At 35.4% G+C, this 27903-nt stretch overlaps 2 protein-coding genes across 3 annotated transcripts; both read left to right on the plus strand.

Annotated features, from left to right (window-relative positions):
- Positions 1-1531: 1531 nt before the first annotated feature.
- On the plus strand, positions 1532-2543 carry LOC114762498 (ethylene-responsive transcription factor 4). Its single transcript, XM_028951990.1, has one exon. It carries the CDS (start codon positions 1596-1598, stop codon positions 2268-2270), a length of 675 nt encoding a protein of 224 aa, XP_028807823.1. The 5' UTR covers positions 1532-1595; the 3' UTR covers positions 2271-2543.
- Positions 2544-10096: 7553 nt separating this feature from the next.
- LOC114762528 (phospholipid-transporting ATPase 2) lies at positions 10097-23392 on the plus strand. 2 transcript variants are annotated; one of them, XM_028952019.1, is made up of 25 exons: positions 10097-10202; positions 11497-11727; positions 12265-12478; positions 13493-13609; positions 13778-13870; positions 13973-14147; positions 14240-14406; positions 14984-15088; positions 15395-15492; positions 15597-15739; positions 16291-16387; positions 16527-16636; positions 16716-16880; positions 17775-17929; positions 18010-18090; positions 18212-18332; positions 19401-19507; positions 19802-19933; positions 20516-20669; positions 20983-21100; positions 21388-21561; positions 21683-21734; positions 21934-22061; positions 22310-22460; positions 22698-23392. In XM_028952019.1, the coding sequence occupies exons 2-25, from the start codon at positions 11603-11605 to the stop codon at positions 23037-23039; spliced, it is 3324 nt and encodes a 1107-aa protein (XP_028807852.1). In that variant the 5' UTR covers positions 10097-10202; positions 11497-11602; the 3' UTR covers positions 23040-23392. The 2 variants fall into 2 exon arrangements, with proteins under 2 accessions (XP_028807852.1, XP_028807853.1); XM_028952020.1 differs by lacking the exon at positions 10097-10202 and adding an exon at positions 10372-10389.
- The last annotated feature ends 4511 nt before the right edge of the window (positions 23393-27903 follow it).

Consider the following 27903-nt stretch of genomic DNA (forward strand, 5'->3'; position numbering starts at 1 on the left):
GGAACTAGTAAAACATAAGAAAGAATTAGCGTAAGGTTTCAATAAAAAAAAAAAACATACTCGTACTTTTTTATCCTGGAATGATTTTTCCTAAACAGAGGAACTCAAAACCCACGATTACGAAGAGGGCCAAGTCATTGTCTGGATGCTAAGGTAGGGGATTTTGTGAGGGGGGAAAATGTCATAAAATACTGAAAAAGTTGAAAAGACGAAAATGGGGAAACTTCCGCCCTGTTTGAATTCCGTAATCCATGTTGCCACTTTAGACACAAATGACAACTTCATCACCTCCCTCTCTTATATTCTGGCGCATAATTTCTGCTCGATTACGACGTCGCACCGCCTGCCGCTCCCCATCGCTCTCACGCTCCTCCCACCTCCGTATTCCCCACCTTCCAATCCCACCCTCCCACGACCCTGCGCCAGCTCCATCGCTGTCGCGCGTGCTTACAACCGACGTGAGGCAGCGTGCTAGTCAGAAGTGGAGTGATCCGGAGGCGCACGGTGATTAGTTAAAGAAGCAAGAGGAGGGACAAAGACGTAAATTGGGTGGAGGGCACCGAAACAAATGATGATCACGGCGTGACCGGCTTCTTGGAAGACGGGTCATGAGCCAGACATGGACACGTGTTTCGGTTTAAGTGCTCAGGTTCACTCCGCGTTCGCGAACTGTCGGTTCAAAAGACCGATTCAAAAGGCTAGAATGAAATTATGAAATATGAGAGTGAAGAGAGTTGCAACGAAGGGTCCTGACAATTGTTAGAATTGGTCCTTTGTTATCCAACTAAATCCAGTCACTGACTCCACCCACTCTATGCATTTTTCGTGCCTAACACGCTCCTTCCCCCCCCCCCTTCTATTTCTTTTTTCTTCTTTTTCAAAAAGCATCTTGCCTGGCCCCAAAATTAATTTTTTTATGATGAACACTAGAGAATCAATCAGCCATAAATATTCACTATTTTTATTCTGAATTCTTTTGTGAATTATCCTGTTAGTTGATTTAGCGGGCTAGAATGGATTCAAAATGCAGAAGACGTGATTATTTGGAAAATGCATTATTTGAAGAAAAAAAGGGGGGGTACTTAAGGATTGGTGAAGTAGAAAACAAGGGGAGCGGGGGTACATGTGAAAAATTGGAAGAGTAGTGTAGTACACGCACTGGACGGAAAGTGGGGCAGAAAGCAGAAGGTGGCAAGCCGAAATAACGGCCCGTTAGGTTAGAAGCCGGCACCACATCAAGCGCCTCGCCGCTTGTCTCGAAAATCCCGCGTGCCACGTCATTACCCTAACCCATCTCTCCCCCCTCTGTCACGCCCTTGGGCGGCTGCTCCCCCCACAGTCAAACTCTCAAACCGATCGTTGACTCCAACTTCGTCCCTCCTTTTTCTTCGCTCACACGGTCACACCCATCGCACTTCCTATCCTTCTTTATTAATTAAAAAATTAATTAAAACTTTACCAAAAAAGATGAAAAAGAAAATCACGCCTGCCCGCCTTCTCGTACCGAATTTATATATATATGCCCACATCTTTCATGTCACAACCCAACCTTGTGAATACGCAAGTCGTTGTTTTGTACTCTATCTCTTTGGATCATGCCAAGCACCACAATGGCTGTGAAGGAAAAGCTCGGTATCAAGCATAACAAGCCAAACATTGCCAAGGAGGTTCACTACAGGGGCGTCCGCAAGAGACCGTGGGGCCGTTATGCCGCCGAAATACGAGATCCCGGCAAGAAGAGTCGCGTTTGGCTGGGGACGTTCGACACCGCGGAGGAAGCCGCCAGAGCCTACGACGCCGCCGCTCGGCAATTCCGTGGCCCCAAGGCTAAGACCAACTTTCCTCTGCCCAACGACGGCGGCCTCAATGGAAATAACCGGAGTCCAAGCGAGACTAGCACCGTGGAGTCATCCAGCCGAGATGGTTCGGAGCGTGAGATAACGCGCCGCTGCGACCTTGGTGTTGTCGTGGATCGGTTCCCGTTTCTTCCGATACAGCCACACCAGATGGCTTTCGGTTGCGGCGGCGGCGGCGATGGTAGTGGTGGTGTGGCGAGTTTAGTGCCAGCTATGCGTCCGGTTTTCGTTTTTGAACCGGCTTCATGTGGTAGGGCCGAGTTTGTGAGTCAGCCATATCCGTTGCCGGTCGCCGTCAAGAGCACAATGGGAAGTACGGCTCCGAGTGACTCCGATTCGTCGTCCGTCGTTGATTGTCAGCCTAAGAAAGCTATCAACCTTGATCTTAACCTGGCTCCTCCGTCTGAGGATTGAGAATTGGCTTCATCACACCTGGCGCAGCGCAATTTTTTGTTTTTTGGGTTTTTTAATCTAATCCAATGATCAATCTCCTGTTATGTTAGCGAAGAGCCAAAGAGGAGTAATTTGTCATTACATCTTTGATGTAAATAGGGCTTTTTTTTCCTTCCCTTTTTTAAGTTAACCAGCTGAACAAAACAGATCCGAATTTCTATGGATCCATCTGAACTTTCTGTAACATGGCTAGTTTAGATTATGTCAATTTAACTTCTTTTGTTTTTCCTGAATTTATGATAGCTCCGACTTGTTTTCCTAGTTGAAGATTTCGTGTTCAAGTAAAACGGACTGAGCCGGGAACCAACAGTAATGATTGGCCTGAAGCTTTGTAAGTCGCGCGTAAAGAATCCGAGGCTTAATCATAACTATCCTTTGGTTGTGGTGTTTCCAGACTTGCACAGACGTAATCATGTATCACAAGCTAGCGCTGTTGAAGACAATCTACTTCGATAATTAGTTTTCTCATTTAGCAAAGATTTTGGTGAATACTCCCTCCGTTCCTGATTATAAGAGACAAATAATCGAATTACGTTGATAAAAAAATAGTTAAAATTAGTTAATAACAATTAATGTGTAAAAAATATAATTTTTTTTCCAAAAATACCTCATTAATAAGGAGAGAGAGCATGAGAGAGAATAATTAAATTATTAAAAGAAAGAGAAGTGGAAGGAAAAGAGAGTATGAGTTGGAGATAATAAATATGGGTAAAATAAGAAATCAATACAAAAAAGTAGAGACAACTTTTAAGTGTCTCTTATATATAGAAACATGTCATAAGCATCAAATGTCTCTTATAATAAAGAAGTAGTTTAGAAAATTTCCCTTAGTTTAATTAATGTTTTTTAAATTGTCAGGATAAATGTAGGTGGAGGTCTATGATTGTCCGACGATCGGCCGAATTTTACATCAGGTCTGTTTTCTTCAGAAGCATGTCTGATGTTTCCCGGTCAGTGTGTGGGCCGCCATAGGTGTGCCAATCCAAGTGGTTGTTCTTTTACTTAAAAATTAAATATTTATATCTTTATGATGATTTAATCATTAACAATTTTAGGAAAAACCAACTAAGCAATTTTATTAAGGATTAGTTTAAAATATCTTATAAATAGTTTTTTAATCATAATTTATAAAATACTATATAAATATGTAAAAAAAATTTTGTCTTTATCTATATAAAATATATTTAATTGCGGTCAATAAGGTTTGAATGGCCTTGGAGAACACCAGCCTTGCTAAACCTTCATACACCTCCAATAATTTTTTTCTCCAGAGGTGATTAGGTATTATGGAGACACCATGTAGCAGCACTGTTACTCTTTCACATGAATGTGGTGTAATTAAAATTTCAAATTTAAAGAAAAACTTTTTTTTAATAGCCAATTTCACGTCGTACCCATTAAAGTCGCATGAAATAACCAGACAGGTTACTGAGGGGGTGATTCCTAACCTAAGGTCTCCCATGTCAACGTCAAATCACATTCCCTGTATACAAAGTTAAGTGGGCTTGAAAAACACATAGAAGGAGGGAGAATGTGACTACATGAATGTGCAAGGACAAGAATAAAATAAAGGAATACATAAAAAGGAGAAATAAATAATATATTTTGGGGGGCTGGATTTAAATAGGGGAGGATTGTCGACAGTATTGAAGCCGCCGCACTAATAGGAACTAAAAAAGTGTTTAGATGGAAAACAAATCATGATTTCAGAAATAATTTTATAGTCTATAAGATAAATATATAGAGGAGTTTATTTCGATTTGTAAAAAAGTGTTTCTCATGATATAGAAGCACCTCCTTAAGAAGGGATTGAAAAATGGGAAAAAGACAGTAAAATACCCTCAAAATTACTAAATGACAAATTAAAGTAGGTAAATTTCAAAATCTCAATTCAGACCCCAGGTATTATTTTGGAATTTTTAAATCTTATAAAATGATAACGTTGTCCTTACTGTCGGCGACTACTTTCATATAGCCATTGACTACTCTATTTTAACTATTGACAACTTTTGTTTTCAAAGTTCCAATGAATATTTTTATATAGCTATTGACTACACAAGAGTAGTAAATCGCATTACTGGAGTAGTCAATAGCTTAGTAAAAGTAGTCAATACATAAGAAACAGTAGTCACTAGAACTCCCCTGACCAGTCCTCAGAGTTCCGGTAACGTGTCATCAAAGTTCAAAAATAAATATAGTCAATAGCTAAAAAAGAGTAGGGTCGCCGGCGTCGGAGCTCTGGTGGCCGGAATTGCTGATGTGGCAGTATTTTAAAAAAAGTAAAGGGCATTTGTGTAATTTTACAATTTTTAAAATTCCAAAATAGTACCTGAGTCTAAATTGAGATTTTAAATTTACCTATCCTCTTTTGTTATTTAGTAATTTTAAGGTATTTTAATGTCTTTTTCCCTTGAAAAATTGTGGGTGCGGGAGTGTGGGGGAGTGGGGTAGCGTGATGAAATATTAGGGGCAATGAATGAGCGTCCCTGGGTTGGATGAGTGGTGACTGGGGAGGCAACGACGACGCGGACTGGGAGAAGGGAAAAGGAGAAAGCAAATCACGGAACTGTCGGGTAGAGAGACGCGGGTCCCACGCTGGGGGGATCTGCGTCTTGAAGGGTACGTGTCACCATATACTGTGGACGGCACGTGTACTTCTTTTTGCCGTCCAAATATGAACTCCGCAAATGCGAGTACTACGAGGGGAAGGGAGGATTGGAAGGAAAGAGGAGGAGGAGGAGACAGAACTCACAGAAGGAGGGGTGCCGTCAAACGCCGCTTTTGGTGGGACCCACAAGGGGCGTCGGCGGAATCTGTGGAGAGGATATCGCTCTCGCCTTTTGTTCCTCCTTCTTTCCGTCTTTTTCCCTTTCTCTCCTGCTCCCATAACTACCACGACGCATCCCCACGCCACGCCACGCCACCCCCTTTTAAAAATAATACTCCTCCAGTTCTAATTATAAAACCTAATTGACTTATTTAAAGAGATTAAAGAAGTAAATTAAATTGGTTATTTATAATAAATAAGTGTTGTCATTTTTAAAATATCCTTACTAATTAAGTATATTGGCTAAAACTATCATTATTAGAAGGATTATCTTGGAAAAAAATGTATAAATATAAGAGACAAAGTGGATTGAGATCTTATAATTATGACCAAATAAAAAGTCAAATGGGGTCTTATAATAAGGACCGGAGGAGTATTACTTTATGTACTTAATATAAAAAATAATTGATTAATTTAAATATATTAAAAATTTTAATTAAATTAGTTATTTATAATAAATAGTTTGTCTTTTTTAAAATATACTTACTAATCAAATATATTAGTTAAAAGCCTAGAACTATTATTATTACAATGATTATTTTGAAAAAAAAAAGAAATAAATATGATGAACAAGATTGATTAGCGTCTTATGTCTATAACCAAAATAAAAATCAAACAAACTTTTATATCAAGAACTGTAGGTAGTATAAGCCATAAGACACACCAGAGGTAGTATTTCAACCAAATTATCCACCTTCAAGGCTATATGCCTTAAACTACCTTCCATCCTTAGTATTCCTTCGGTCCTTAATATAAAATTCATTTAATTAATTTAACTGGATTAAAGAAGTTAGGTAAGTTAGTTAATTATAAAAAAAGTGACACATTTTTCCTAAAACACTGTAATCATTTTTCTTAATACCTCATTTCCCTCTTCTATTTGATTATAGTTGAAGGAGTATCCCTAGGGATAATTTAGAGAAAATTGATAAATATAAAAAATGGGCATTATTTTTAGAACTAAAACCAATTCAACAATTGGGTCTTATATTAAGGATCGGAGGAGTATTACATAAAAGTTAGTTTGATTTTTAAATTGACTCTAAATATAATATCTTAATTTACTTTATCTTTCATACTATCTCTAGTCCTTGATATAAGATTTCATTTGATTTTTATTTTGATTTTAAATATAAGACTGCAATCCACTTTGTCTCTCATATTTATTTATTTATTTTCTCAAGGTAGTGTTTCTAATAATGATAATTCTAATCAATACACTTAATTAACAAGAATATTTTATGAAAAACAACACATATTTATTACAAATAACTAACTTAACTTATTTTCTTAATCTATCCAAATTAGTCAATTAACTCTTATATTTAGGACCGGAGGTAGTATTTATCTGTTTTTTTTTAAAAATAGTTCTTGTAATAATTGTATATATTGAAAGTTTCATCAAATAGTAGTTTTAGTTGATATAAATAATTAGCAAGGGTATTCTTTAAAAAAAAAACAACATATATTTATTATAAATAACTAATGTAACTAATTTTTAAAATTTTTTTAAATTAGTCAATTAAGTCTTATATTAAGAATTGAAACTAGAATTATCATTCTATTGTAATATTAAATGGATAAAAGTCTTCATAGTTACTCCAAAGAAAGGATATTGAGAAGAAAAAAAACATGCTTTATATTTTTTCTTACCTAACTTTTATCCTATTTAATCAGGATAAAATTAAAAAAAGTCATTAATTACCTTATATCTAGGAATTAATTTTTTTTCTTATAAGTAAATTATATATAAGAACAGAGTTGTGTGTTAATATTCTCCGTCCAAAAAGAAAGTATGTTAATACTTAATATTCAGGCAGTCAGGCGCAATCAACACACTTCACATGCGAGGAAGTGTAATGACATTCCCATTGTCTAAAACAGCTGTCATTAAATCAGGGGAATGAACGGTAAGTCAGCATACTCATACTAAAATGATTCGGCCCGTGCGATGCCAAAAACAGGAAAAGAAAACGGAGAGTGAATGGTGCGGCGATAAATATTAAATAAATGAGTTCACGCGGGAGGATCCGCGTGGGCCATGACGCCGCTGGGAAAGTGAGGGATTAGGCGCCAGAGGCGGCCATGCCTAACAGGTTTTTATTCAGATTAGTGGGATCCAGACGTTGTGATGCCTTCACACGTGGCCTGCTCCTGGCGACGCCCTCCTTCCCCACCACATCAAATTTTGTAACGATAAACTTTAAAAAAAAAAATCATAAATGTATATTTCCGTTTCTCCCTGCTATTAAATTTGCACAATACTCTTTTGTTTCGACATCCCACTTTATTATGGGATTAGGTCTAGCAGAAATATTAGTCATTTGTGACGGAATAAATCAAGGTTGAAATTCGAACTATTTATATTTAGTATCTGGTAATACTTTAGATAGAATTGCTTCTAATAAAAAGATACTATCTATTAAAAAAAAATAGTACTTAATTCTTATTATAAGTCACCAAATGCATTATTAATTACATATTTTTTTAAAAATATTTTTGTTTAAAATTTGATGGAAGCTCTTTTAAAATTCTGAAAATATAATTTATATTTTTAAATATGGGTAAATTTGTATTTTTACTTTTAAAGAAATATAATAATTTAATCACCCATCATTAGTCATTAGTTCTGGTAAGGTGATGAAGATGTTATGTGGCAGGAAACGAGTTTAAAGCTTGATTTCTCTTTAATGAGGTTAAGAGTCTGAACCGCGTCAATAAAAAAGCATGTTGAAAAAAAATAAATTTAGAAAAAAACTATGTGATCCAGGAAATTGTAAGCAGTGGGATGTGGGCCCTCAAACTCTGCCCACTGAACACGGAAGAGAATAGGTGACATAAGGCACAACCGCCCATACAGTTCAGTTGCTTGCAAATCTAGAAAAGGTCGTTTTGTATGTGTCGGAAGGGTGGGTGGTGATGTGGCCGCTTTTAAGTACCTTTATGCTTTCTCTTTTTTGCCCCCCAAATTTTATTCTTCAATCAATTCCCCTTAATTCCACTGCCGGCCAAAAAAAAAGAAAAAGAAAAAGAAATTCCTCTCATTTGCTTTTTCTTGCTCTGACTCTTCATCTTGTTCTTTCCTATCCTTTCTTCTTCTTCTTTTTTTTTTTTTCGTGTTTGCCATGCCCTGTGTTACAAAAAAGTTATTCTCATTATATCATACACGCCTTATATTAAAGTTTATATTGCAAATCAACAACAAATCTCTTCCCGCAATCCGCATGACATTTGAAATATGCTTACCAGGCAACGCCCCAAACACGCTATCATGTTTTACACTTCTTTCCATTCATTTGTCTTTTTCCCCTACAGTGGGACCCCACAACGTTGAAAGTTTCAAATGAATTATCTGGCATTAAGGGAGAATTATACTGAAGGTAGGAAAAAAAAAAATCAAAATTATATGTGAACATATGAAGTTTGTGTGTTTGTTGGTGCTCCTTTTTTTTTTAATTTAAATTCACTCTAATTTCCCAGAAACAAATGAGGATTTTTTTTAAAAAAAAATCTAAATATTAGGACTGTTTGTTCTATTTTTATTAATTGAGTATGATTAAGTTAGTACTACCTCTGATCTTAATTATAATACTTTGTTTGTAATTTACAAACAAGGTCTTATAATTAAGACAGGAGGTAGTATCATTCTATATACAAACACACGCTGACAAAGTAATCAATATACTCCTATATGTTTTTTTTTTTAAAATCCTCAAACATATTTGTTGATATTAAATACTCCCTTGTTTCATTAGTGCGAAAGGTAGCTGGAAATTGGATTTATTTTTAAATGTAAAATATTAATCCATTTTATTTTTTAAATTTATTATTATTATTATTTTTAAATCTTCCTATTGATCGTACATATGAAGAAAGTTTTCACAAAAAAAATGTAATGTGCATAATTAAAGAGAATTTAAATTCAAAACAATGTCATGTGTTGGATTGTCTTCAGGTATACTGATGTGTTGTTTCATTAACTACTCCCTGATTTCATTAGTACGAGAGATAGCTGGAAATTGGATTATCGTTTTTGTGATTAAATAAACAAATATTACCTATGGTCCTAATTATAATATCTCATTTGTCGATTATAAACAATGTCTTATAATTATGATTGGAAGCAGTATAATGGTAACCAGAATCGAATCTAGAACCCTTCATTTATAATGGAGCATTCATACCATTAGGCTACAATACTTCGAGTCCTTAACCGATTGTTTCGTATAATTTGGAGAACAGCCTTTTAGAAAGAAAGCAGAGACAAGAATCACGAAATGAGAAAAGAGCCACACACCGTGATAGATGATTGGCTCCTACTGTTCATGTTTATAAAGAAAGAAAGGGCACAGAGTAACCAATATACGAGAAAAAAGTATTGATACAAGGACACATAATACAACTGTCATAACCTCATTCTTATGCTGCAGTGACTTCTATTACTAACTACACTGTCACAAAATGATTTTATTCTCTAACTCCTTTCCTTCCAGCCAATAAGCGAATTTTTGCTTTTTGATGCAATAAGCAAATGTTTTTGCACAAAGGCAACAAGCCACAACCTTTATCGGGCATGACCCAGACCATAACTTCAAAATACGTCTCCCTGCCCTACATTCTCTAACTAAGGGAGCCCCAATAAGAGAAAGAGCACCCAAAGAAAACTAATGAAGGTCCAAGCCCAGTTCGAGCCCAAATGACCAAGCAAGCGATCTCCTAACAAGGATCACAGTTTCAGAAAGAAACACAAAGGGCCGCGGTGCCGCACGCCCGCCTTCATTATGACACGTGGACATCCATCTCGACGATGACGACGTGGAGTCCCTTATCAACCATTTGAAATGGGGTCGTTGGATGATACAATGCCTACTTGGCTACTTGTCTATTACCTCATCAGGAGTCAGTGTGGACGATCGCACTGGATAGCGAACACACTGCCCGAAAGAAATCTATTTTATTTTTAATTTTGATTTGATTTTCTTTTTGACCAGAAACGAATCTCTGGCTACTTTAAAAAAAGCCAGAAGGAAAGAGACTCGGACCCGAGCCCAGAGAGTCGATCGAAGGTATGACGTCCGGCCATTTTATGTTTTTATTGGGTACAAATCTGAGGTTTTGATGATGGTTCGAAGATCGTGTATCATAATTGAAAGCGTAGTTGTAACCAAAAATAACTGAAAGCGTAGTTTTAACATGGCCCTCCGGAAATTGAACTTTGGTCACGTTTTCTTTTCGTAGATTCCCAGCTAATTGGTAACTGCAAACATAGGCACCACTTCCTGAAACTTTCTTTGCTTGCTTGCTTCTTCTTCTTCTTCCTGTTCTTTTTGTGTGCATTTCGGTGTAAAATTTTGCTCTTCGAAACTTTAGTCCTCATCGATGAGGCGTATTTTGTTGGACGAAGAAGCTGCACAATCAAATCAAATTTCATTTTCATTTGTCAACGGGCAGTGATTTGTTCCTGAGTTTAAGTGAACTCTTTGTTGCTTTTCATTGAGGGGATTATATTTTTGTCATTACACTTGAGTTTATGCCTTGCATAACTTTCGATCAACCGGTGATGCATTTCAAATGAGGTGTCTGCTGCCAACATGTTCGTTCATTGGCGGGAATGTCCTATGATTCAGAATAACACGAGGCAACATTTGTGATGTTATAACTTGTTTGTGATGGAACAGTGACAAACATTTTTGCTTAAAGGATAAAAATTTAAAGGCCAGTGACATTTAACTGGTTCTGTTTTGGGCGAGAATAGAAAGAAATAATATCTACTTACCTGAGACGACACTCTATACAGTTTTACAATTGGCGTTTTGTGACCTGTTTCCAGTTTTGGTAATACTCAACATAGTTGGTCCCCCGCATAGGTTTACCTTTAATATACATTTTTTATTCATTGATCACAATTTCTCTTTCATAAACTTAAATTCTTTAGCATACCAGTACTGGCAAGTAAAGAGGAATGGTTCTTTGTTCATTGAATGACTTATTTGTTTTCTTTTGTTATAGATGTGTCTTAAAACTTTTGCTGAGAAGAGTTTTTCCACTTAGTATCAAAGCCTCTTTGACCAAACTGGTTCATATAGACTAAGTAGCTATGGATTTGTTATTGTACGCCACATCTAATTTTGCATGCTGAGCACTCTGGTAGCATCTGGATATGTAAAAACTCATCGTACTTATTATGCTGAAGTGGTTCACATATCTAGTTGTCATTGTTCTCTTGGAATCTTAGGCTTGTTATTGTTCCCAGTTTTATTTAACAATCATCACCATCCTTGTCATCACACCATCATCATCATCATCATTATCACCACACTTTGAACACAAATATGACTTTTTTTCATTGATTGCTTGCAGTTGTAGAATCTGAATATATGAAATCTTTGTGGAAATAGTCCTCGTTGACGGCTGCAAGTTAGGAGAAGAGGACATCTGTGCAAATACAGATGCTCCTAATTCTACAATGAAGCGTTACGTTTACATCAATGATGACGAATCAGCACGTGGTATCTACTGTGACAATCGCATATCAAACAGAAAGTATACTTTATTGAACTTTCTACCGAAAAATTTATGGGAGCAGTTCAGGTAATTATTCGTTGATCAAATGTCAATTACTTATTGTTTTGCATTGCAACTTGGAAGTATCATAACATTATTGTGTTCTCAGCTATGAAATCTTTATCCTCTATGATATTGATAACAAAGCTTTGATTCATGGAGCAAAAGTCCATTTTATGATCTTCTGTATGTGTGTAATGTATGTTTAGATTTTAGAAATTCATCATAGAAGCTGACAAGTTATAAGACTGAAGAATAATTTACAGTCAAATAGAAAGGAGTAATGTAAAAGAATGCATGGGTGATCCCTAGCAATGCATATATAACCTTTGTGTAGCTTTCTGATTTTAATCAATCAGTCTTCTTCTTGTTATACACTTATACTATGTTGGAGCTTTCTCATTATGACTGGTGCCCACATTTTTGTTTCAGAAGTCGGTTTCGATGGCTTTTTTTATCAATGAGGGTTGATTATATTATGCTTTTTAGTTTCTTTTTTTCACTCTACCAGTTCTTATGGTATCTCTCTCTTATCCAACCCTTTGTTTCTTTCTTTTGTTCCAGCCGATTCATGAATCAGTACTTTTTACTTATAGCTTGCCTACAGCTATGGCCTCTCATTACACCAGTAAATCCTGCCAGTACATGGGGTCCACTTATCTTCATATTTGCAGTCTCTGCGTCAAAAGAGGCTTGGGATGATTACAACAGATATCTTTCAGACAAGAAGGCTAATGAGAAGGAAGTCTGGGTTGTCAGCAAGGGCATTAAGAAACATGTATGAAAACTTAACTTCTTCTGACCTTGCCCCCGTGTTGTTTTTGATTTGAGAACAAAGCAGCAAGACAATTAAAAAGAAGGACGTGTAGGAGGATAGACTTATGGGTTCAAGCTTTGTATTATGTTGTTTTTATTTTATTTTTGGTAAAAGACGCTGACTTAAATGAGGAAGGCCAATTTCCTGATTTGTCCAATATATGGCAACTGATTCATCACAGTTCATGATTTTGATTTTAATGAGTACTGTGCACATGTTTGTATCAAGCAAGGTTCATGAAATATTAGAAAAACAATTTAAGGCTGCTTTTCTTACTTTTATGCCTGTAGTTTAGTAGCCATATTTACCTCACGTATATTCCTCAAATACAAAGCGTTTCTCTTGCCTTATCTTATTCCAGATTTCTGGTTTATTTGATTGAAGATAGTGCGAGTTTGGTCTGTCCATTATTGCCTATACTTATTGTATGGTTCGCTTTGTATTATGTTCATATATACTACTAAAAGGGGTTTAACTTTCGTTCTTCTAAAATAAATGGCCTGCAAGAGGTAAATAAAAGAAATTAGTTGAATACCAATATGGCATCCTCTATTTCTCCAATCTATATAACTCCTAAAAGCAGCAGTTGGGGTTTACAGCTGACCCACAAACAATTTAAACTCTAGTTTACAGCCTAAAGTGAATGCGGTGAAATGCATTAACCATCAATATGATTGTTCACCGTCTTGCGCAGAATCATATTGTGAGTTTCTGCACATTCTCATGCCATGTTATCAGTTTGGTGACTTTCCTGTAAGAACCTTGGGAATCAATCTCATCCACAAGAGCAGGGATATTTTACTTATTAAGGGTCTTGATGCATCAATTTGTGTTATTATATTGTTCTTTTATGGGGCGATTTGGTCATTGGTTTGATCTTTGTCATTGTGTTCATTCTTATCCATGGGCTTTATTGTCATAATACAGCCTTCATATCTTGTAAAGCTAACTCTTGCATATTTGTTGTTGTCATAGATCCAAGCCCAGGATATCCATGTAGGCACTATAGTATGGTTACGTGAAAATGATGAAGTGCCTTGTGACCTTGTTCTGATTGGTACCTCCGATCCCCAAGGACTTTGCTATATAGAGGTAATTATTTTGGAAACATGCTAAAAATTGTCCTCTCTCACTTTCATGTATTGTAGAGGAGGGAAAATATTTCTAAACTTATTATTTTCCTTCCTTTTCCTTTGATGAAAGAAGTATATATTTCACTTTGTGCATTTCAAGGACCTGATGATTTGGCATGTTATTCAGACTTCTGCACTGGATGGTGAAACTGACCTGAAGACGAGGATTATACCTTCTGCTTGTATGGGAATAGATGTTGAGCTATTGCACAAAATAAAGGCAATATTTTGTTTTTAAAAGTATCTATAATTGGTAGAATTGTTTTAGTCACACGAGTAGTAAAAAAAATTAAACGGTTGATGTCTTTGTATGTGTGTACAGGGTGTAATTGAGTGCCCTAATCCAGATAAAGACATCAGAAGATTTGATGCGAATATGAGGCTGTTCCCCCCATTTATTGATAATGATATGTGTCCCTTAACAATTAAAAACACCATTCTTCAGTCATGTTACTTGCGGAATACGGAGTGGGCATGTGGAGTGGCTGTATATACAGGCAAGTTTTTTGATAGTATGAACTGTTGGGACTATATACTAGTTTCTGTAGTCAACTGACTTTGCATTGGACACATGCTTCATTTCCTTCAGGCAATGAAACCAAGCTGGGAATGAGTAGGGGTATCCCAGAACCAAAGCTCACTGCAATGGATGCCATGATTGACAAGCTGACTGGTGCTATATTTGTATTCCAAATTGTGGTTGTTATGGTTCTGGGCATAGCTGGCAATGTTTGGAAGGATACAGAGGCAAAGAAAGTATGTCACAGTTTTCGAATTAATGTTTTGTATGCACTTACAACTAACAACTGTGTCAAATCATGTGCTTGTTAGGAAATGTTCACTTGTCCTTGTAGTCTGTAAATTGCAATATTGTCTTTCCACCTCCAATTACTAGTTTGGGAAGATTTGTTGTTTGGTGGATCATTCAGGCCACATTTCAATGTTCCCTGCTCAGCTTGTTTCCTCTGAGAGTAGTTTGGTTTGTTGTACCTCAGGGCTGATGTGGACTACATACTTGAGTGAAGTTCACACTCAATAAGGAAAGCTCTTTGACGAAGTAGATAATCTTTTTAATTAAAGTGTACTTCCGTGAGATCAGTGAACGTTCTTGTTCCAGGGCCTGTGAATTTTTATTTTCCTTTCACGGTGCTAATTTAGTCTTTAGATGTTTGGTAGTCGTCAGTCCTTCATGTAACTAAGCTTTTGACTTATTATTGCCTGACGTTTCTGTTTACTTATCGTCAAGTTTCATGTTCTTTGAGGGTGCATGTTGGTGGAGCCTCATGCTTGTTTTCTTTTCTTCTCTGATTTCTTTACTCCTTTTTCCTTGAAGCAATGGTATGTCCTTTACCCAAATGAAGGCTCTTGGTTTGAACTATTGGTCATCCCTCTGCGATTTGAGCTTCTTTGTTCGATCATGATACCCATTTCCATCAAGGTAAGCTGATGGTTTAGGTTTGAGTTATAACAATTGTTGCAAATTATATGGTTCAATATGCCCATAGGTTTTTTATCCTGTTGTTATTCCAAGTAGTTTGGTTGTTTCAAGAAGTGATGATAGTCTTAGAGGAAGCAGTAAGTATCAAAGACCTTGAAAGATATCATCAAACTGATATACTTACCTGATATTGTTTGTAATAAGAGTGCTACAACCATTTTCATAGTTCTGGATTAGTTCAAGTGAGCGGAGGAATTGCAGTGATTGTTCCTGAAGTTAATACGGCCAACTATTAATCTCTGGCAGGTATCTCTAGATCTGGTGAAAAGCTTGTATGCAAAATTTATTGATTGGGACCATCAGATGGTTGACTCAGAAACTGGTATTCCATCCCATGCAACAAAGTGAGTTGGGGAAGAATCCTGATCATACTGAATGCCTTTAGAATTAGAAACAAATATTTTTGCAAAACTTTTTTAATGTAAATTATGCTGGTCATGTGTGGCAGTACAGCGATAAGCGAGGACTTGGGACAAGTTGAGTACATATTGACAGATAAAACTGGCACTCTGACTGAGAATAAGATGATTTTTAAAAGATGTTGTATCAGCGGCATTTTCTATGGAAATGAGAATGGAGATGCTTTGAAAGGTCTGTATAGTTTTTCCATTGAGGGAAACTTTCTTGTTGCCTTTGTCTTGTACTAACTGCACAAGAACTTATACTCTAATGTAATGAGTTCTAGAATTTAAGAACTCTGGGAGAGAAAGCATGGACAGCCTTCTATTGGGCTATTGAAGTTTTGGTTTCACATGTTGGGTGTGTACTAACAGTTAGATTTGTAGAGTTGAGAATCCATTGTGTATCTGGCATGGCTTAAAACATCAATCCTGTGTGACTGTTGGAACCCAATTATGACTTTAATGATCTTAGAATCCTAAAAAATATGATGTTTCTTTACATCAGCCCAAATCTTGATTTCTTACTTTTACTAATTTTGATTCATATGCATACTGGGTTAGAGTGAAAATGGGCTTGTGGATTGTGAAAAGTTATTAATGACCATGCATTGCATTTTGACAAAATTAAGTCTGGACAGTGACATTTTCTGCCCTCCCATTTTCATATTGTGTTGATGTATCTTGTTCTGTAACTATTCTATGCTGCTATTTTGACCACCTGATTGCCTCCTTTTTTAGCAGATGCTGAGCTTCTTAGTGCTATTTCTTGTGGGTCCCCTGATGTTGTGCGATTTCTTACAGTTATGGCAATATGTAATACTGTCATACCCACACGAAGGTGATTCGGCCTTTATCCTTGATGTGATTAATGGACATGGCAACTTTTAAGACTGTCATGTATCTTGACTGTGATAGTTTTAGTAAGCTTTGATAAAGAAGTTATTCATTTTGGACTTGGTTTTTCTTGTGGTCATTAGCAAAATTGGAGATATTTTTTATAAGGCACAGTCTCAGGATGAGGATGCTCTTGTCAACGCTGCTGCAAGGTTGCATATGGTTTTCTTCAATAAGAACGGCAGTATTCTTGGTACATGTCACTTGTTTCCCTTTTAGAGCATCATTGTGCTTGTTGGCTTTTTGTGACAATTTTCCTCAATATTTTGCAGAGGTCAAGTTCAATTCTTCAGTACTTAATTATGAAATTTTGGATACCCTAGAATTCACTTCTGATAGGAAACGAATGTCAGTGGTGGTAAAGGATTGCCAAAACGGAAAGATCCTTCTCCTATCAAAAGGAGCAGACGAGGCAATTCTTCCATTTGCCCGTACTGGTAAGACTATTTGTATCTCCTGCTTATGTGTTTTAGGGCAATGAAATATTGTAAATATTGGGATTTTCTTCGATTTATTTTTCTCATATCATGATTGCTCATACCACTTATTGCACTTGAGAAAGAGAGACTACATATGCACTCAGTGCTCCGAGTTCAGTGATGAGCAACAATATTATCAATAGAAAGAATTAGTATGCTAAAAACCCTACCCCTAAATAATTAACTTGTGGGCTGTGGCGTTAGTTGTGTGTGAGAGAGAATTATCAGGTTAAAATAATGGCTGTGAGGGGCCCATAACTAACGGGCCAAGTTTGTAATTAACTCATAGGCTGTGAGGTCTGTGTATGCCTCTGTGTGTGGGGGGGGGGGGGCGGTAGGAGCATATAGTGCAAGTCTAATGGATTCAGATATGAATATTAAATAAGGCGGAAGCAAAACACACTCCTAGCTATTGGAGAGGTTAGTTTCTCCCACACATCACTTGGAGAAGGACAAGCAACACGTGAATTGTATGAGAGAATTCTAGCCTCTTGAATGCTTGTATGTGAGGCTGAGTGATTCCTGCTATTTTCTTTCGGCTTTATCTTCTCACTTGTGACTGATTTACTGTGATTACCTGGATTTGACCCCTAATCCTACACTGATTGGAGGTTAAACTCATCTATTTGCGCATAAACAATGCAAATCACCATTGTTTTTCTGTTTTTTCTGTTCTGGGTTCCATCAGGCTGCCTCATGTCTCTGTAGATTTGGTGAATTTTGGGACTTTCTGCTTTAACCCTCTGTTGGCTCAGGGATTAAGAGAACATTGATGCTTAGACATCAGGCTACTTTCATGTGTTTGATCAGTCAGTTATTTTCTCACATAATTGATGCCATTGCTTTCTGCAGGGCAGCAAACCCGAAATTTCATTGAAGCTGTGGAGCAATATTCTCACTTGGGACTACGTACATTATGCTTGGCTTGGCGAGAGTTAAAGGAAGATGAATACCAACAATGGTCTTTGATGTTTAAGGAGGCCAATAGCACCTTGGTTGATAGGGAGGTAAAGGGCATATGTCACTGACAAAATCATGTACTGTAATTTTGATAAATCACTTCTTCTCAAATTACCATCTATCACAGTGGAGAGTTGCTGAAGTCTGCCAAATGATTGAACATGACTGGGAAGTTCTTGGTGTAACAGCTATAGAAGATCGTTTACAGGTGAGTATGTGCCTTATTTTCTCATTGAGACGTATCCTTTTGGAATCCTTGTTAATCCTCAATGATTTTGCCATAATTATAACTATAACTATTGCCATTTCCTGTACTTGATGCTTTTCAGGATGGAGTTCCTGAAACAATAGAAGCACTTAGAAAGGCGGGAATAAATTTTTGGATGCTAACCGGAGACAAGCAAAATACAGCTATTCAAATTGCCTTATCGTGCAATTTTATTTCCCCAGGTAGTTGGGAATTAAGATTATACTGCATGGTTGTAGCTTTCTTTGAGTTAATTGAAAAATAATTGTTCGATTTGTTAGTGCATGTTGAAGTAATCAAGCAATGCAGGAGTCTTGATATGATGCATGGGTTATTCACCCAGACCCAGTATCTCTTTATTCTCAGACAAAGAAGCTCAACTGTGTCTGTGTGTTTGTCCCGTCTTTCTGTTCTGCGTCTTATTCATTGGGGAAGCTAATTGTGTCTTTTTTAAAAAAAAAAAAATCTGGTGGTTGTTCTTGAAGCTTTAGTGCATTAATAACTAATAAGCCCCTTGAGGTATTTGCTTTTTCTTAAAGATAACTGGTCTACTCTATTTGGGGAACATTTGTTCCCTGGTCCAAGCAAATGTTAGATTTCTCTTTTTTTCCAAAAAATATTTTATATTCTATGTTGATTTTTGACAAATATAAGTTTATGATTTATGAGGCTTTGTTGTCAAACTTTTAGGCATTGAGTCTAGGTATCACGAATACCAACCTGGTATATTAATGGCACTGAAAGTTGATGATATTTCAATTTGAAAAGTATAGGTCCGGGAATGTTCAACTACATATTTTAAAATATATTTTTATCCATATAAATGAAATATATAAGTATTCATAAAACAAATTACATTCCAACCGTGCTTGAGACATGCATGGATTTATTTTCTGTACTGAAACTATCTGACTAGGCTCTTATAGTTGAAGTATTTGCTTTGTCATAAGAAAAGAAAAGAGAAGAATAACTGAAGAGGTTGGCTGTGTATGCATTGGTTCATGGATTATTATTATTATTAGTCATATTAATCCTGAAGTCCAATCTTTATTCTATCAATTCTATCTCAAATTGCTTTAAACTTGCACTGTTTTGCAAGCATTATACACATGCTGAAGTTTTTTTGGTTGGGCATAAATGCTGATTTTTTTTTTTTTTGGGTGACAAATGCTGAAGATTATTAACTAGTCTCGAATATTATTAATAGTCTTGCTAAGGCTGATTACTAACACCAAAATTTTTATGATATTATTTCTTTTCAAACTTGATAGAGCCAAAGGGACAGCTTCTATCAATTGATGGGAAAACCAGAGATGAGGTTTGTAGAAGTTTGGAGAGAGTGCTTCTTACAATGAGGATAACTCCCTCAGAGCCCAAGGTAAAGCTTATATCGTCTGTTTGTACCATGTCAAATTCCAGTGAGGTCGCTTCTATCTTAATGAAGTGTTATAGTTTCACAGCAATGTTATTTACATATACTAAGCATTTCCTTTTTTATGTTACAATAACCCAACTCCCATAACAGAATAATGGTACAACTATCTAGTTTTCTGACTAAATGTCTTTGGTGTCATCACTAGAATTATTATTCCTCTGTGAAAATGTAATTGGATGAATTAATTAAAATGACTTGAAGCTTATAATTTCAATATTATTTTGTTATATCACACAGGATGTGGCCTTTGTTGTTGATGGTTGGGCTCTTGAGATAGTGCTTAATCACTACCGGAAAGCTTTTACCGAGCTTGCCGTACTGTCAAGGACTGCTATATGTTGCCGTGTGACACCATCACAAAAAGCACAGGTGTTTCCTGAAACTCTGTGTGTATTATCAGATGCTCTGTTGTTAGAAATATTCATGTATTTCTCTCCATTCATGCTCTTTCTTTTTCCTATTGTAGAGGGCTTGTGCTCCCTCTATACCTAATATAGATAAGGATGGTGTGCCTAATTAGATGTGCGCTAATGTAGAAGAGAAGAGCCAAGCTTGAAAGGGAAAAATTAAGAATTGATGACGGCTCTGATTTCAAATTTTTTGTCTGTGTTTTGGAGCTTCTTTTACCCCAAGTTTTATATTACAGCTTCTTCTTAAAAGGCATAAGGCTGCGTTACCCATTTCAAATGGTCATTATAGACTGCACTATTATGTTGTTTGATAAAAGATAAATGATGCACATAAGAAACTCAGGACCTACGATTCAGTATTTTCTGATCTTTGTATTCTCATTTGCTGATATTAACAGCTGCCTCTTTGGTGAAACACATCATTCATGCATATGAAAGCTTTTGCTTCTTTGTTCACCTTGGACTGATAACTGCCATTCTTGTGTTTGTTCATTTAACTTCTAATGATACACGTTAACACTGTATACACTGGTTGTTGCAGCTTGTAGAGCTTTTAAAATCATGTGATTATAGAACACTGGCAGTTGGTGATGGGGGAAATGATGTAAGGATGATACAAACAGCTGACATAGGTGTTGGCATTAGTGGGAGAGAAGGGTTACAAGCAGCAAGAGCAGCAGATTACAGCATTGGAAGTAAGATTTTTTTTTTCTTGTAATAATAAATATATACAAAAAATATCCCTTTTGCATGTGCAACTTTCATGTCGAGATGTGTGTAAAAGTTCTGTAAGGCAGTTTGCCAATTACTATCTTCTAATTTTCATTTGAACCTTGTCAAAGAGTTGATTGCCGGAACAATAATTTATATAGTTGCCATAAGTTGAGCCAAGCTCTTTTGCAGACTTAGTGATTCCAGTGATCGTAGATTGATCTAACATTCTTTGATTTGCATATAAATAGAAGATGTCATCTGCTCTTAGGGGATTGATTATATGTTATTTTGCAGAATTCAGGTTCCTAAAGAGACTAATTCTTGTCCATGGCCGGTACTCTTACAACCGTACGGCATTTCTCTCTCAGTACTCATTCTACAAGTCCCTACTGATATGTTTCATCCAAATCTTGTGAGTTTCTTATGCAACATCTCTCTGTTTCTTCTTCTTCTTCTTCCTTTTTTTTTTTTTTTTTAATAATTTGCAACCCTCCACCCTGGGGGAGTACCTATGCATACTGGAGCATTGTACTATCAACTATATAAAGGGCATCCCACAGTGAGCCCAAAGAATATAGTTGAAAGGAAAAGTTAGCATGAGGACACACACTACCCATCATCATTCTCAATATTTATGGATGTAGCAGTGCAAGAGTTGATTTTAATTTCTTCTTTCCGGGCTAATAATTGCATTTTCAGTTTTTCATTCATTTCAGGAGTCTCTGGAACCAGCCTTTTCAATTCTGTTAGCTTGATGGCTTATAATGTTTTCTACACTAGTGTTCCTGTACTAGTCAGTGTGCTTGACAAAGATCTTGGTGAAGAAACTGTGATGCAGCATCCCCAAATTTTATTTTATTGCCAAGCTGGGAGGTTTGATATTTTAGTACTATTTAATCTTGATTTTCTTAAAATCCAGTTCACTGTGATCAAATGTGCAACGGATAACTGCTTCATCGCCAATCTCTGAATTGACTGAAAAACCTTGAAACAGGCTTCTAAACCCAAGTACATTTGCTGGATGGTTTGGGCGATCTCTCTTTCATGTAAGTGCTGTTTATGAGCATATCGTTGGACAGTAATCTGATATTTAATAAAAGTTTATTATTTTCACTGCTACGCTGGCCCTTGAAAATAGATTGAATTCCTTTGCGGCTGAAGTGAATGATATAGAGCCTAAACCTTTTAATGGCTATATACTTCCTATTTGGTATTTATGCCATCTTCGTTATCCCTTATTTGCAGGCAATAGTAGTATTTGTGATAACCATACATGCCTATGCTTCTGAGAAAAGTGAGATGGAGGAGGTCTCTATGGTTGCGCTCTCTAGTTGTATATGGTTGCAGGCTTTTGTGGTTGCAATGGAGACCAAGTAAGTTTGAACCAAAGAAGCTGTAGATGCAATAGCCTGTCAAAATTTGACAGGGCGTTGCATTAAGTTACTTAGACTTTCGCTATTTTTACTTTTAATATGGGCTTAAAGAATACTGAAATACGTAGTTTCAGTTGTGAAGATAAAATTCATATATGGTTATTGTCTTTATTTGCTATCATTGCACCAACCTGTTTGGAACATCTGCTGCTTCTACTTTTTAATGTCTGAATATTTGATGCCTGCAGTTCCTTTACAATATTGCAACATCTTGCTATATGGGGAAATTTGGCTGCCTTTTACGTCATCAACTTCATCTTCAGTGCCATTCCTTCGTCAGGGATGTATACAATTATGTTTCGGTTGTGCCAACAACCATCATATTGGATAACAATATTTGTAAGTTCCTCCTCATCTTGTTTTGCATTCAGTCCCATATACAATTGAGTTTAATCCCAAATAAAACTCAAATTTTTGTTGTTTTGCACTATAAGGGATAAAATAAAATAATATCAGGGCCCTAAGAATTTGGATTCCGTGATCCGTCTTTTTATGCCCCACCTTTTTATTCTTCCTTCGTATTCTTAACTGTGTACATTGGTCACATTTTGATGTAAACTGTAATGGCATATACAGCTTACAGCAGCAGCTGGGATGGGTCCAATTCTAGCCATCAAGTACTTCAGATTTACGTATAGACCAAGCAAAATAAATACCCTTCAGCAAGCTGAACGTCTGGGGGGACCAATTTTGTCTCTGGGCACAATTGAGCCTCAATCCAGATCCATAGAGAAAGATGTCTCTTCCCTGTCAATAACACAGCCCAAAAACAGAAGTTCTGTGTATGAACCCCTCTTGTCAGATTCTCCAAATGCCACCAGAAGGTCTCTTGGAGCAGGAACACCATTTGATTTTTTCCAATCTGCGTCGCGATTATCACTATCTAGTAGTTACACGAGAAATTGCAAGGACAACTGAACCGACGAATTCAGCAGTTGGAACAGTTCACAGGCAATAATGTTGCACATTGTTAGTTCCTCGTAATCTAAATCTTGAGGAAATATGTCTACTTTTTTGGTCTTAAGCTAACATATAGTCTTCCTGTAGCCCTGCTTTACGACATAGGACGTGGAGAATTTTTGCGCCCCTGATTAATAAACCCAATCATGATTGTTCTATCTCCCACTTTGGGACTTAGTGAGATGCCTGGGCTAACAGTTGGCCGTAGGGATTTCTTTTTGTCTTTTTTAATATACACATTAGAATGATTACTTTTGAAACACGAACTTGAAAAAATTCTTGTTGGATCAGAAACTCGTATTCAGGAGATAGAGCCAGCGTTTGTTTATATGTTGTTTTCACTATCTCGCTTTGATGCGGAAACGTAACAATGGGTTTATTGTTTTAATAGTGATTGGTCTTTATCATATTTTATTTATAGATTGAATAAATTCGTAAAACTCTAGCGGAGGCTAAGGTCAAATCTTCCTTTGTGGCTGAAAAAATCTCATGCATTGGGATACAATGCTCTCATTACATTTGAGCAAGAACGATGAGTGAAATGGATGGACCTTCCAAAAAAGCACGACTACTACAATTTCACATACTTTTCTAGAAGCATCTCTGAATATATTAATGCTCTGATGCCAGCATAGGAATTTGATGATGGTTTGAATTCTATTGCTGTTGTGAGGATTTTGTTTTGTTTTTGTTAGTAGGTATGGGTGAGTCCTCATAGCCTAACTCGAGCATTTAAAAGAATCAAAGGTAAACAAATGAATCTCTTGTAATATGTACATAGAGTAATGATAATTTAAAGAGACGGAGTACAGTTTTTAATGTTAGCATTTTTATTTTGGACTTTTCTCATTAAAAATTCTTCAGATCATTTTTGTTCTTTTTAGAACTGCGCATACTCAACATTGACCATCCGAATCATTAATCTGATAACGGAACAGATCACCAGTCCCCTTCAGAATTCAACTGCAAGCATTGGGGTGGCATTTCATAGGCTTAATCGACATTTTTTTTATGAGTATTACCACCTCCTTTTCTTTTTGTAAGATCCAATTAATCAAATTACACGGTTTAAAAAATCTGTTATAAGAGAAATAAATATGTAAGAAACGTGTTTTTTTTATATAACAAGTATGTTACTTATAAGAGGGTAGATGAGAGAGAGATAGTGAGAGAAAAAAGACACGAGAATGTATTGGAAAAAAGTATACAGTTAATTAGAGATAAAATAAGTTAAAATACATTTAATGTTCAGATAATGTCAAACTGAATCTTATAAAAAAGATTAGATGAACTTAAAAAAATTAGAAATTAGAAATAAGTATCAGGGAGTACGTGTCTGTGTATTCACTTACATGTGTGTATCATAATCATTACCTTTTTGTTGTACAAGGTATATACAAGTTCTAAAATTGATTACAAGTAAAGCTTTGAAGGACTTGGAAAATTAAATTCCTTGTGAATATCGGCTCAAAATGCACGCACTTGTGAGTGTCGGCAGTCCTCTCTCCATTGAAGAGTGAACTAAAATTGAAGTCGCAACTCACAAGCATAGCCCTTTTTTTTTTTGGACGTTTTCCTTAATTTAGCCAATCTTGATATATTAAACTTTCCAGTTATATAAAAGAATCCTTTAAATCTAATCACCAAGAAAACTTTAAATGGTATAGCCTCTTCCCTCTTGAATTTTTGTAATAAATACTGATGATGACTGACCCATGCCAAAATAAAATCGAGCCTCCAGCTTCTTTTAAACTAGAAATCTGATCAATTAAGTGTTTCTCATGATTAATTTGATTTGTTATGTATTTTTTATAAACAAGTCTGATCAATAGTTTACGAATAATCCGACCAAATCTTTGCTTAATATTTTCAATTAAGTGTTGATGATGCTATTGGCCAAAATACAAGTGTTGCTAATGCTATAGGATGTTAAAAAGCTCGTGAGATTTCAAAATTTTTCAAAGGAATGATAAAAAAATGATTATGCTTGTCCTTTAAAATGAAGAAATAATACTGTTTATATATAATATATCAATGAAACTATATAATAAAAGTTACAATTAATGAGATTTGTGTTGATGAAACCTAAACTAGTGTGACTAATATTTATGAGACCTAAAGTAAGAATCACCTAAATTTAGTACATCTAGTGATCTACTCAACAACCAACTTTAATTATAGGTAACAAAGTCATGCCTTTGCAGCAAATAAATAAATAAATTGGGACTTTGCATTATTTATAATTGTGCAATTCTATTTGGCCAAATTACATAAATTATTTCAGTTTTTGAGATATGTGAAAAAAAAATAGAATTAATTTTTACACAGATAACTCCATGTTATTAATTAATTACTAATTCATTATTTTACTAACAAAACGCAATACGTGAGTGATACCTTTTAAACTTTTTTATAATCTTTCAAACTTTATGTTATGCGCAAGTTTCGTGTAGATAATTTTTTTTTATAATATTACATTTTATTATTGAAATAGCTAACCAGTTAATGGTACTACAGAATTATTTTGTATAAATATGAAAATTTTAAAATATTAAGAGAATTATGCATATAATATCCAAAATTCAAAAAAAAGTCGTATGTTATTTAGCTATTTTATAACAAGGAAGTGATTCAAAGTATAAATTATTTATGAAATATCCATACGTGTGTGTTTATATGATTGTGTTTGGCATGTGTGAAGAAAGATCCAAGAAAGGGAGAAGAGGAGAAAATTTCCATCTTACTTATTTGGTACATAATAATATAAATCTAAAGAATTAATAATTTTTCTCATCATCAAATAAAGATCAAGTATGGAATCCACTTACCCTCTTCCCCTTTTTATCCATTTCCCTCAAAATGTTTCCATCGCATGCTCAACATAACCTACCTATCCTTTAAAAAAAAAAAAAAACAGAACACACACACACACACTCTTCTTTGCATCTAATTTTTATTTTGTATTATAAACACGAAAGTTGGGAGGGCGTGAACGATATAATAATATCATGACCATTCTTAATACAAAAGTTAACTGGGAGTTAAATTTAATGTTAAATATTATACGATTTCAATCCACTTTATTCTTCATTACAAGTTTTTTTTTTAAAGTATCTGTATTACTGGGAAGAGGTAATTCCAACGTAGTACATACACATGATTTTAAAGAGAATAGTTTGGGAAAGTCAATGTATATTTAATTTGTTACCAACAACTAATTTAATTATTTTTTTAATATTAAAAATTTCACTATATAAATGATCATGAGCGGAGGTAGTAATATATTACCTCTGGTCCTAATTATAAGATGTCATTTGTAGACTATAAATGAGTTGTCGAAGTAATATAAAGGAGACCTTAAAGCCTGAAATGGATGGAGGAAATAGAACACAAGTGTGGGGCTGAATATAATGCAGCTCCCGCGCAAACTCACACTTACAGTAATTGATGTAAGGTAAAGTGGAGCCCAGCAATTCAGGTGTGTTTGAAATAAGATTGCCTCCGAGGAAACCTAAAGGCATAAACAGTAAGATATGACTATAGAGTATATGCTAACATCTGAATCTCACTCTATAGTACGTAACGATGTCGTGCCTCTTAATTTGCCCTATAATTCATCAATTCATCGATGCCCTCCTTTAAATGGCCTTCCCTACCTACACGTTTCTCCATTAATGGTGGCCCCTCGTCACCTCATTTCACCAAAACCAACTGAAACAAAGAAATTGAACGAAGAAAAAGAAATAATGATGTAGTTGTTCCAATTATTGTTCTCAACCACACACGATGTTATACCAGATTCTGAACAAAGGTGTTTGATTTCGAAGGTGAATATCGTGATATCAAAATTCAATTCAGGTTGAGACCTATGAACCACTAAACTAGTCCCATTGTCGATTTGATCAAGAGACATGTCGGCCAGCTTGGATTATATATATATATATATATATATATATATAACATTGTTTCTAGTTCAAAAATTTAAAAATTAGAGTCATAATATTTGTATCAGCTCGATTTTCAGTGACTTAATGAATGCTCTAAATACATTTCTCATGACTAGGATATTTAGACTTCAGACATGCTGTCGGCTGTGATAATATTTATAAATTAAACGACCTCTTGCTCCCGCAATATTAATTAACTTTAGGGGGGAAAAAGAAAGAAAGTGAACAGGAGTCTTGAATTTAGTATGATGGAGACTCAACATTTCGTATTCAAAGTACATTAATATCATCAAAATTTCCATTGGATCTATGGTCATTTTATGTTATACATAATATATAATATAATATAGCAAGTCAGTACATTTCATTTCAATTCAAGAGTGCGGTTGAGCAGCTTGAGTGATAATTGTGCTTTGGACTTTTTCGGAGACTCGGTATCTATTTCCAAAAACGAAGGGGCCGTGTCATTAGGAGAGGAGGTTAGTGTAATGGCCAAAAAAAAGAAAAGGAGAGGGAGTTAGTGTCACGCCTATATTTATAGTACATATAATTATTAATGAGTATTAAAATAAAAAAGAAATAAAGATATATTATATCTAATCTTTAATATAAGAGCTAATTAATTAATTTAAGTAAATTTAAAAAATTAGTTAAGTTAGTTATTTGTAATAAGTATGTGTTATTTTTTAAAAAAACACGCTTACTAATTAAGTGTTATTTGATAAAATATTTACTACTTGTAATTACTACAAGGACTACCTCGAAAACATGGATAAATATAATAGATAAAGTGGATTAGAGTTTTATATTTAGTATCAAAATAAAAATTAAAATAACTCTTATATTAAGGAACAGAGGTAGTATAATTTTTTTTT

The sequence above is a fragment of the Neltuma alba genome, unplaced genomic scaffold (genome assembly GCF_004799145.2).
Source record: "Neltuma alba isolate B1F8T4 unplaced genomic scaffold, ASM479914v2 tig00011218_pilon, whole genome shotgun sequence".
In the NCBI taxonomy this organism is placed as follows: Eukaryota; Viridiplantae; Streptophyta; class Magnoliopsida; order Fabales; family Fabaceae; genus Neltuma; species Neltuma alba.